The sequence below is a fragment of the Condylura cristata genome, unplaced genomic scaffold (genome assembly GCF_000260355.1).
Source record: "Condylura cristata isolate star-nosed mole 26May11 unplaced genomic scaffold, ConCri1.0 scaffold00015, whole genome shotgun sequence".
Taxonomy (NCBI): domain Eukaryota; kingdom Metazoa; phylum Chordata; class Mammalia; order Eulipotyphla; family Talpidae; genus Condylura; species Condylura cristata.
In genome coordinates, this window is record NW_004567116.1 from 18,072,602 (window position 1) to 18,084,690 (window position 12,089).

A 12,089-nucleotide genomic window follows, 5' to 3' on the forward strand; every position below is an offset into this window, starting at 1 on the left:
GGAGAGCTGCTCCATCTTTTGGCAGGCTTATTAAAGAGCTCAACTAGAATCTTCTGCATAACAGGGATTATATTTTGATAAACAGTTGAAGGTAAAAGAAGCTAGTACCATGTAAACGGGTACCAGTAATTTATTTAAAAATACAGCCCTTCGGTGCCCACCCGGGTGGCCCAGCAGGTTAAAGCACAGCACTAAGAAGCTAAAGCCACTTCCGCATGAGTTCGATTCCCGCCTGCCCGGAGGTGACCACATGGCGTGGCAGACCTCTCCTGACCCTCCCACTGCTCCCCTCAGCAGTGTACTTCGTCAATCTGCCTGTTCTGCTCCCCACTCTGTCTCTGGTGAAGCCTCTCGCCACCCCTGAGCCTCTGGCCTGTGCCCCAGTTCTGTATGCACAAATAAATAAATCTTAAAAAAAAAAAAATACAGCCCTTCACAAAAGCCTACACAGGCAGAACTAGGACAGCTGTAGTCACAGCAGTCCCGGATGGGGATCCATCCATCAGTAGAAACTGGGGTGGTGACCTGAGGCCTCACAGCCCAGTGAAGCTCCACTTAAGACGGCCGAAGAGAAAAACCCACACAGTTCACAAGAGCTGTAACAGCAGCAGCGAAACAATTTTTCCCTCCCCTAAAAACATGAACGAGCTAGGCACTTCCCTCCACTAGACCCATTCCTTCTCTTCCATAGCCTTGTGTTTTTTTGGACTTAAAATTAATTTTACATTTTTATAATATTTCAATTTTTGAGGCCTTTCAAAACTGCCTGTGAGAATAACCTAGTTTCATAGCGTAGGGTAAGAAGCTGAGGGGTCTGGAGCGGGTGCCTGTGGTTGAGTTAACTCGGGTCTTTGCTAGTTAAACTTGCGCCCCCATCTCTCTGCCTCTGGTGTCTCTGACCTGCAATTGTGTCAACAGGTGAAAAACCCTTCAGCTGCCGATGGCCCAGCTGTCAGAAAAAGTTTGCCCGGTCAGACGAATTAGTCCGCCACCACAATATGCACCAGAGAAACATGACCAAGCTACAGCTGGCCCTCTGAGGGCCTGGCGGCTCTGCTCCCGTTGCAGCGTGAAAGCTACCAGACCGGACTCTGAAATTCCTCCTCCCTCACCTCTCTAAGAAGGATGTGGCAGTTGATCTCCTTCACTCAGTTTCCAAGACAAGATGCCTGTCCTGCTGGATGCTACCAGGTCTGCCGGAGGAGCTGACTCACAGGCCCCAGGGAAATGGCAAACAGTGTCCGGTTAGTTAAAAGCCCATCGGCTGCCATTTAGTCTGCATTTTCCACTGTGAGAAGGGCTGTTGTTGATAATGTGCCCCCCCACGACTCCCCCTACCCGTTTATGCTCATTCTCACCAGGCATGGAGTCATCGCCCCATTTTCCATCATAGAATATTTATAGGCCAGGCATGTGTATGTGTCTGCTAATGTAAACTTTGTCATGGTCTCCATTTACTAACAGCAACAGCAAGAAATAAATCAGAGAGCAAGGCACAGGGGTGAGTCGCGTCTGACACGCTGGCTGTTAGGCCAGCAGCTAACCTGGGCGGCAGGATGTAGCCAACCAGGCAACCTTTCAAACGCTTGTGTTTCAGCCGCTGAAAAAAGAATCAGAACTAACCAGGGCCTCTGCAGCAAAGTCTCAGAATCTCCCCCTTCAGTTCGTGCCACACTAACCTTAGAACAATGCTCTTAAGAAACCATGCTTGAAGACAGGTCTGAGGTTTTGTGTTTGTGTGTGTTTTTAATTGTTCTGATTTGTAATCACACGCATCTTCAGAGATGTCCATCTCCCCTCACACAAAGGGAGCAGAACTCATGTTCATCTGGGGTGTGTTTGAGTGTACAGACCACGCTCGTTATGTGGCTTCAAGTTGTAAAAATTAAAGTGACTGAAAAAAAATAGGGGCTGGGCCAGGATTTCCACTGATCAGACTGTTCTTAAGTAACTTAAGTAACTTTGGGTCTACAATATATGTGAAAAAAAAAAAAAAAATGAGACTGATTACTGTGAGGAAATCCATTGTTTAAAGGTGGCTGGGTGTGTATGTGTGTTGTTTTGTTTTTAGGGAGGGAGTTTATTATTTACTGTTGCTTGAAATTACTGTGTAAATATATATATATATGAGACAATGATTTGCTCTTTGACAACTAAAATTAGGAACTGTATAAATGTTTAGATGCATCACTGTTTTGGTGTTGATCTTACAACGTATTGATGAAAACACTAAAAATGTAACCGGCATTTTTCACTTTGCTCTCAATTAAAATCTATTCAAAAGGAAAGTGGCCAGATTTTGTCAGCTGTATTGTTCAAATCTGAAGGACTAGTTGATCCTCTAGTTTTAAGTGGGTAAGAAGACGCCACTGACATTGATGGTCACGCTGGTCAAAGCTTTCCGTATTCTCACCTCTATTTATATGTGTCCCTCCTGGGCTGGCCATGATCCAGCCGACAAGCAGCCGGCACTGCCTTCATGTCTCATACAAGATCGTCTTCTGCTCTGTTCGGAGGGCTTTGTGGATGACATGGTAGAAGTGTGCTTTAGACTCTTTCTTAATCCGGCTCTGCACCTCTTTATATTCCAACTCACCAAAAGAGAATGGAAAGATTCTAATGATAACTGGTGTTGCTTGAAAAGTTCACAGGTGCACCCTGAGGTCAGGAAGGTGGAAGATGAACACCTCGTGCAGCTGAATTTACGACTGCAGTTGCTATAAATCAGCTCAGCTAGTTGAAAACTACCCAGTCTTTTCCAGGGTCACGGAGTGTGAAAGCAAAGATGTGTATGATCATAAGCTCTCAACTGGTCTTCTGGTTCTGGTGTAGAGTTTTATATTTATAACCATGGCGACTGCTGCGATGCTACCCTCTCAGTTCCCTGGAGCAGGCATGTATTCCAGGTTTCATTTCTTAGGAATAATCAGAGTGGCTACAGCTCCACCAGCCAGGCACTTTTCTGTGTTGGAGAGCAGCTGAGACTGAGGTCCTGAGGCCCCTCTTGCTTTGCATCTGGCTCTTGCATCACTGTTAATTATAGTGAGTGTGGTGACTCATTTGTATCAGCGGTTTTTATCTTTTCCTGCCAGAAGACAGCATTTCTCTGGAGAAGCTCAGGACAAGCATGGCAAACGTCAGCAACTGAGAGGCGGCCAGGTTTCACAACAAAAGCAAAGCCACATTGTTTCAGTTGCATGAAGAAAAGAACACCAGAGAGTCTCCCATTACCCTAGCAAGTCAGCTGCCTTTAAGGTCAAGGGCTTTGGAAAACAGACTAACCTGGGTCCCCATCCCAAACCCCCAGTTTCCTCATCTGTAGAGTGGGGACACAAGAATCCCTGCCTGATAAGGTCACGGCATGGATTAAATGAAAGAAAGAAAGAAAAACTCGAGGACATGCAGAGCATAGCAGGGGCTTAATAGGCGTCATCTAGGCGAGCGCAGCTGATTTACTTTCCTCTCACTCCTCCAGGCCTCCTCTTGCAGGGCCTGGCCTCTCCACAGGTCAGCTCTGCAAAAAGACAAACCTATTTCCTTCTACTCCAAACCAGAGTTGGTGAACCTGGGTTTGTGGGAGCTGGCTGTAGCCCCGGCTAGAGACTCGATTAAGTGCAGTTGTCAGTATGTGCATTTTTTTGTCTCAATTTGCAACGGTGCCTGGTTTGATAGCTTTATAAAGGCCACCTTCAGCCCCCTCCGTGGCTCAGTGAAAGGAAGTGGCTGAAGCAGGACTTGGTCTTGTGTTCTACATCCACATTTGCTATCAAATTGTGCTTGGTAACGTCCACATGCACTGTGTCCCATTGTTTCATAGCTAAATCCCTTTTTTTTTTAAAGTATATATATTTACGCATACAAGAACTGGGGTAGAGGCCAGAGGTACAGAGGGGTGAGGGGATTAATCAGAGACAGCGTGGGGGGCAGAACAGGCAGATTTACAGAAATACACTGCTGAAGGGAGCAGCAGGCAAAACAGGAGAGGTCTGCCATGCCATGTGGGGCCGCTCCTGGCCGGGGATTGAGCTCATGCTGCAGTGGCTGCAGATAGCTTCACAGTGCTGCACCTTAACCCCTTGCGCCACCAGGGAGGCCCTAAATCCTCACTAGTTAACCAAATGTGCACTTCTTACAGGAAAGTAGCTGATCACCCTTTCCTGTGTTACTTACATCAGGGCTTTGCAACCTTTAACGTCTATTCACCTGAGGAATTTGTTAAAGTGCTGACTCAGATTGGAAGTTCTGGGGCAGGAGCTAAGATTCTGTATTTGTAACACCTTCCCAGATGATTCCCATCCTGCCGGACTGGAGACACTTTGCATAGTGAGGACCTAAAAGATCAGCTTAATAAATACCTGCTGAGAGGACACCGATGAGATTTGCATTGGACCATCCTAGGACTCACTGCTCCTTAGAATGGCCAGTGAAGAAGGCCCAGGTTCTGCTGAGATGGCCCCTGGGACTGTGGGTTGGGATATCCTTCCTGAATGCAGTCAGAATACCTGCATGAGTTAGCCCAGGTGAATTACCCTTGAGTTCCCCCTCCATCCTGTCAGCGACCTTTCGCAAGTGATGATTGTGGAGCATCAGGTGAGCTCAAGTGTGGTGCGTAGCCACACCTGCATAGCTATTTCCTGCCTCTCATGCAGTTCCCATTTGACAACAGTTCTCTACCTTCAGCACCATTTTGTAGCACCCACAAACGGTAATCTTATTCTGTGGAGAGGATTTATTTCCTGTGAGCCAGAAGACTTGCAGGCAGGTAGGCTTTCCTCACATCCAGCCCCTACTTGGACCATTTGTTTGGCTCTCTTGGGTACAGGAGGGCAGTGGCTACCACTCTCGGGGCCTGTCCTTCTTTGGGAGTCACACCACTGGTCTTGGACTAGCAGGTATGTCGGGAAGGGTGTGTTTGTGTGTGTGTGTGTGTTGAACAATAGTTTTCCACCGAGGGCACTTTTTCCAAAGCCTTGAGCAGACCAAGTGGCCTAAGCATTGTCTTTGCATAAATGCATAAAGGAAAAAATCCCCAAGAAAATACGGCCTTGGCCTTTTTCATTCAAGCCTTTGTGTCTTAGTGACCGTTTACTTATCAAGTGATTGCAATCTGTGCAAAACTTAAATTATTGTGATAATGAGGACTGCGCCTGGTTCAATTTCTTGTGCTGAGAAAGTAGCTATGAGAGTGGAGAACATTTTCCTTTTCTCTAGTTTTCAAGCAAAATCCTGATCCTGTAAGTTCTTAAAATGGCCTTGAGAAGGAAACAGCCTGAGAACATAGGAAGGGTTGAAACCCACTAAACCAGCCAGTGGACAGCAATATGCAGTTTATAACCTCTGTTTGGGGGTCCAGAGTGGAGAAAGGAAAACTCCCGAGGACCTAGATTCTGGCAAGGTAGCACTTTTGTCAGGACAGACTAAAAACCTTCCAGCGCTGAGGGGAACTCTCAGACAGAAATCTCAGATGTGAGCAGCCAGGGTGAACCAAGTTAGCAAATGTGGATTTAAGAGATAACAAGATACTTTCATGGAGCCAGGGAGGATTGCAAAGATGGCCCAGGGGGAGGGGCTGAGATAAATGTAGACAGTGGTTTGTGGAAACAAGTAGCTCCCCCTCCCCACCGCCCCCCACTGCACAGCGTCCCAGGCGCATGGTGATGTTGACACTGGTGGAGAAGAATTGCCTGACGGTGGGGGTGCTGAGGGCCATGGAGGAGGCCTTGCAGGAGAGGAAGGAGAGATGGCAAAAGGAGACAACTCTGGGAAGAAAGATGAGACAGATAAGGAATGGAATACGGATGTCGGGGTCTGCAGGAAGAGGGGCCTCCGTCTGACAGGGTCTGACCCCCATGTGAACCTCCACCAGTCCTGCTATACACACTCGAGGGCACTCCCAAGTAAGAGAGGCTCAAGCGTTCGCAAGCTCATCATGAGCGTGGGTGCCCTGTATTGGATTTTGTGCACAGACGGTGCCATGTTAGATGCGTTCCCAGTGAGAATGATCTCCAGAGAAAGAACTAGGGTGGAGGTTTTGAACAAACTCTGACTTGGCCCCTGTTTTCCACCCCAGAATGGCTCTGTCTCCCCGTCCTAGGGCATGCTGGCAGCAGGGATGCTCTGCCTTGCCCACTGGGTTACTTAGATCCCAGGAATATTTGTCAAGTACACAGAGAAAGAATAAGTCTGGAAGGCAAAATGTTCCCTTTGCCCATACCCAATGGTGAAGCTGTTTGTGAAGTGTTTTCATTCAGTGTTTTATACTAAGTACCGGAACTTAAGAAATGACATGGTATAATGTTAGCCGGATAATGATAAACGGGAAACATGGAGAAACACATTTAAAAGTTCAAGGTTAATGAGGACTTTTAAAAAGCAGCATCCTGCTTTCCCAAGAAGCACCATGTCAGAGGGGAAAGCTGTTGGTTTGTGGTGATGGTGGGGGTGGGGGCCCCTTATAGACCAGCCCCATGGATAGGACTGTGCTTTCCTCTCATCAGGCAGCCTCCATCTTTCTGAGCTATCTGAGCTCTTGCCATCCAAACGAAGGTGGCCAGGGAGACAGTTGCAGATGTCTCCTGTTTCAGTTTTCCTGAGGTCTAAAAATACAATCGCCCTTGTCAGTACCCTTTACCACTCACTGCGGGGTACAGGCTGACCCCCGAGCAGAGGGGAGGGGCACAATGCTCCCTGGTCAGGACTGACGGACCTCGCGTTGCAGGAGAAACAGGCAGAGGGAAGCCCTGGATCCCAGCCCTCGGCTTCCCACACGGGCCAGGGCCTTCATCTGGTCCCAGACTGAGGGAGGCAGAGTCGACCACTTGGCATCCACTGGCTTTGTATTCACTCGCTGCCTGGGCAACACGGACATGTTCTGAGGAATATTTCCAATGCTGCCCTGTGGAGATGAGCTGCCGCCATTTCTAAGAACCTTTAGGACCTGGCAGAAGCAGCTGAAGAGGTATGAGTTTTGGAAAACCTCTCTGTAAATAGTAATAATCTGACCAGTGGTTAAGACACATGGTTGTTTGCTGAAACAGCTTCTGGCAAATCCCTTCATTGACCTCTCATAGGAACAGCTTAGAAAGGCCCAGAACTGGTGAGGGTTATTGAAAGAGCCGTGGAATGGACATGTCCTCCCAGAGGCAGGACTAGGAGAGCAGCGTGACACCTGTGAGGCACAAGTTCTTTCACTCATCCATAAACACTTGGACCTTAGCAGGCCTGTTCAGATACCAAAACTGTTCCCCTCCAAGCTTTGTTCTAAAGCTGAAAGGCAAGGTCATAGGTGCTTGGCCCATGTACCCTCATCACAGATGGGTAATTCTTGCCATGTATCTAACTGGACAAAGCCATTTAAGAAGGATTGAGGCAGAACCCCTGCTCCTGGCCCTGGTGTGCACAGGTCCTGAGTAACCACAAGCCATGGGTGTGCCTCCCTGCAGAGAGGAGAGGTAGGCTGCACTGGTGAAGCTGGCAGGATCTGAGCGTCAGTCACTGCAAACTCCCTTTTTCCAAACAATGGTCACTCTTGTTTGTACCCAAGCCAGAGGATGAAGAACTAGAGATACAAGGTCACTTCTCCCCACCTGTCAGGCACCACCCTGCCTCTTAGGTACCACCCCAAATGCCAGACAAATCCCTACCTGTCAGGTAGCTCCCCACCTGTCAGGCACCTCAGGAGGAGGCTACTCAGATGGGACTGATGTCAGGCCATACCCCACGGGCCCCATGTGTCTTTCCTATAAAACTCCTCCAGCTGGGTTCAATTTCTGGAATGCGAGGAAGATACTACAAGCACATCTCTCACCTGAAGTATGCTGGCAAGAGGGATAATATCTAGGAATGGGAGATCTGTGGGGATCCATTTGTATGCCAGCCTGAGGCCTGGGGGACACGTTGCCTCCTCTGTCTCCTCCTCTGAGCCTGAGGAGGGGTTCACAAAACCAAAAGAGGTCCTGGGGCCTGAGATGCGAGTGCCCTTTTAAAACTCCAAGCAGTCGATTGATTCCTCGAAGGACAGTGATCTTTGATGCATTTATACCTGGAATATTTACTAGTCTGTTCATCTAATGCCAAACCTCCAGCTATTTAGTCTTTTCTTGCTTATTTCCCTCCATACTTGTCTGTTTAAGATTATCGGCTCTGTGGATAGATGAACCTCGGTTTCATTGCCCAGATCTGTCACTTAACCAGCTCTGTGCACAGGGACAGATTGACCCAGCCCTCAGTTTCCATATCTTGAAGTTGGGAATATAACACTGACCTCATAGGACAGTTGTGTTGATAAATGTGGCTGAACGCCAGGCCGGCTGCATGGCCCGTGTCGGGCGTGAACAACAGCAACACTTGCTTTGTTTTGTTTTTGACACTGTGGATACTCGCTGGCTTGACCCGCCCTGGAGGTCTGCTTAGCTTTTCCTGGGCACCTTCAGCTGGAAGTTAGTAAGGACCCCCAGGCTGGGGCACAATGGCTGGCTTAGACAGGGTCTTCTGGGGAGTCGGTCTCCCCTCTTCCTGCCACTGGCATTCCTTGCCGCTCCGTAAGGCAGAGTGCAAACTCAGGCGAGTTCAGTACCAAGCCCCAGGCCGCCAGGATGCACTCCTGGGAGCAGATATGTAGGCTCCAGCCGGTCACAAGAATTAATTAGGAGAGTCTGTGATAGGGTGCTGAAACTGGAGGCGCGTTCGGGCGGGCCAGGGATGGGTAGTCTCATCCCTGCTGAACTTCCACAGCTGATAAAGGCAGCCTCTGCTGGCAGATTTCATTTTTCACTGGGCCATCTGCATCCAGTCAAGGATAGCTTGTCTTTTCGGAAAAGCTCCTCACCAGCCTCAACCCTGCACAAACGTCTTCCCCCAGAGTCAGGCCCTACTCCTGGGTTTGGGCCTTGGGGATGTTGTGGTATCACAAACCAGTGTCCTTATAAGGTACCTGGAAGCTTTGCAGGGGAGGGGTGTTTATGTGACTGAGTCCAATTACTTTTTACTAGTCCTAGTTACTGTGGCATGAGCTCTGTTCGCTGCACTATCAATCTTCAAAACAGTGTTGTCTTTTAAAAATTTTTGTCATTGCTATTATCAGCTTTTATCACTTGTTTATATAAAGAACATTATTACTCTCTCCAGTCATTCTTGTTCTCTGTCCTTTTTCACTCCACCCCCTCCCCTCTCCCCTTCCTTTCCTCCATCCCTCTCTTGCAGGTTGGAAATTCCCAGTGTGAGAGATGGATGTGGTCTTTCCTTCTGATGCTTGGGTTCTCATGGCTGGTACTGAGGAAACATCCTAGAATACTCTCTCTCCCTGCCCAGAGCCCACTGCTGTAGAAGGCTTATAGGTTTGAGGGCGAACTTGAGCAAACTCTGACCTTAAAGACTCTCCCCCAGTTTTTGTTTGTTGACCAAAAAGTTTAAAGACAGTTACAATTATGGGTTCTTTCCAGAATGTAGCATCACTTTCGAGCTGGGATTGACTAGAGCTGTCCCCCGCAGTGGTGAGCTCTGTCCATTCTTGAGAAGAGACACATATACCAGCCACTGTTACTTAATAACTACCTTTGGTACAGCCTTCAGGACCTCTGAAGACATGGAATTTAAACCAGGTTAAGGAATACTGCTATTCACAAACTCTAGGTTTATAACTTCATTTAGTTAGCACACATGTACTGTGAGCTTTCCCTGAATTCGGCCCCTTGTTGGGAGATGAACAAGAATGACTGAAGAGAGGTCCCCAAGGACCTCACAGTCTAATAAGAGAAGTAGAAATTTAAACAGGCACACAGACAGGAACAAAAGATCAAAAATAAGTTTTGCCTAAAGAAGTCAAGGGAAGTTTAATAGTATTTTTCAACCTGGTCTAGAATAGGAGTCTCTGGGCAGAGGAAGAATGCAGTAGGCAGGAGAAACTGCAAGACTTCGAGAAGGACAGGATTACCCTGGTGTGCCTGTCCTGGGGGCGGAAAGCACTAGTCGCTTGTCTGAGAAGCCTGCTTGCTTGCACCAGTTGGTGGACCCTGGAACAGCCTACCAGCGGGATATAGAATTGGTTTTTGTTGGTTTGCAAAAGTTAGTTGCTAAATGTGTAGAGATTCTGCAAATCAGTTGTTAAAAGCATTAATATCTTGAATTAGGAGTGTTTACATTGTAGAAATCGGCAAGTGCTTATTTAGAGTCAGTTCTTCTTTCTGCCAGGAAGGCTGGATAGTGTGCTTCTTTCTAAGCAAGAGATGGTTTCAAAGATGGAGTCAAAGAGAAATAGAGGGGGAAATATCTTGTTCTTTCTGTTTTGAAGATGGCTTGCTTTATGGAGGTCACGTCTGCCTCACACCACATTCTTAACCTTCCTCCCATGGGCCTATTCTAAAGCTTCCTTGTGGCCCATACTATATGCCAGTCTCCACTGAGGTCAGTACCATGCTCCTCATTTCCTCTGTCATGGGCAGCACAGCCCTTGTCCAGGAAGAGGTCCCGCAGGGCGGGGGCTGTGTCGCAGACCCAGGAGAGCTCAGCTTAACCAGTGTCAAGAAAGGCTTTTTTTTTTTTTAAATAATTGTTTATTTTTACATCATTTTGTGCCTTTTCCCATCTCAGTTGTAATCCCTGTGGGCTTCCCATCACCAGATCACCCGTGTGCCATCAACATAGTCCTGTGCACTTCTCCCACCCCCATTTTTGATCCTATTCCCCACTCCACCCCTGTCTCTGGTATATAGTGTTTCAGGTATATAGTTGTTCATTATTATTATTTTTTCCTCTGGTCCTTTATATGCCTGCTGTGAGTGAAACCATCTTGTATTTTTCTTTTTCTTTCTAGCTTGTTTCATTAAGCATGATCCATTCCAGCCCTACCCATGTTGCTGCAGAAGGCATGAGTTCATCTTTTTTGATTGCTGAGTAATATTCCATTGTGTATATGTGCCTCATCTTTTTAATCCAGTCATCTACTTTTGGGCATTTGGGTTGACTTCATGTCTAAGAAAGGCCTGAATTTTTAAAGAAATATTTTTTTTTATCCTTTTCTACTGAGTTGGCTAGCTTTAGTCATTGTCAGTTAATGACTTGATAAACCCATGAGGGAGGCCCTAAAATCTCTGACTCAAACAACTGCCCCAATGCAGTGTTGTAGACGGGATCAAACAAGGGTCAGATGTACTGCTGACTGGTGGGCATAAACACGTACAAGTTACTAAGCTGTCGCCACCTCATTTTCTTTATCTGTATAATGGGAATATCAAGCTCACTTCAGCGGGTTTCTGTGAGAATTAAATGAGACCATACAGTAAATGCCTGCTTTACTAATCTCTTTGCCCTCCTCTGCTTTATTCTCACTTACCACGAGTGGAGGCTGAGGCTGATTTCTTTAAAGGAAAAAAAAAAAACAAACAATTTTGGGTCTTACCATCCTTCCTCTGCTGGACCCCATTTGGAGTATACTTGTCAGGTTGGAGCCAGCCGGTGGCCTCAGTGAAGTAGGTTTACCATCACCATGCTCCAGTCTCTGAGTACTGACTGTGCTCACCCCGTAGATTTGTGGTGAGAACTATTACACATGAGAGGGATCTTCAGTAGTTTTCCTGGCACAGAGAGTGGTTTGTGGTGTGGATCACTAATGATTTAACCTGCAGAACCCAAATAGAGTTGAAAGCATTCTGAGAGTTAGGGGAGCCTAGAACTGGAAGGGAGCTGACAACCCAATCATCTTGTTTACAAAGTGATATAAAGAAGTGGCAACGCCAGGACATCAGGTATCTCTACCGCAGTCCTGCGTTCATGGGCGGCTAATCAGCAGGAAGTGGTTAATCCTCATTCCAGAGTTTGTTTTCCTATCAAAGCTGGAAGACAGAAGGCCCCTCAAGGAAGATCATTAGTATTGGGGATTGTTACATTGAGGCTAATTGGGACTCACATTGCTTTGTTCCCCAGTGGGTAAGCTGTCCAGGAATATGGAAGCTGTTATGTGTGGCCTCAGAGCGCAATCCCAGTGGGGACTGGAGTCCCTAAGCCCTGATGGGCCATACATCATCCAGACCCCTAGCTACTCTGAGCCAAATTCAGCTACAGAGGACACGCCAAACTGGGCCTTCAACTGTCTT

General features: G+C 47.4%; 1 protein-coding gene across 1 annotated transcript in view; it reads left to right on the forward strand.

Annotated features, from left to right (window-relative positions):
* Positions 1 to 1,040, forward strand: part of WT1 (Wilms tumor 1) — a gene marked incomplete at its 5' end in the record, with an annotated part of 43,393 nt that extends 42,353 nt beyond the window's left edge. The window contains one exon of the mRNA XM_004683580.1: positions 919 to 1,040. Coding sequence (XP_004683637.1) covers positions 919 to 1,040 — 122 coding nt within the window. The remainder of the gene's footprint in view (positions 1 to 918) is intronic.
* Between the last annotated feature and the right edge of the window lie 11,049 nt (positions 1,041 to 12,089).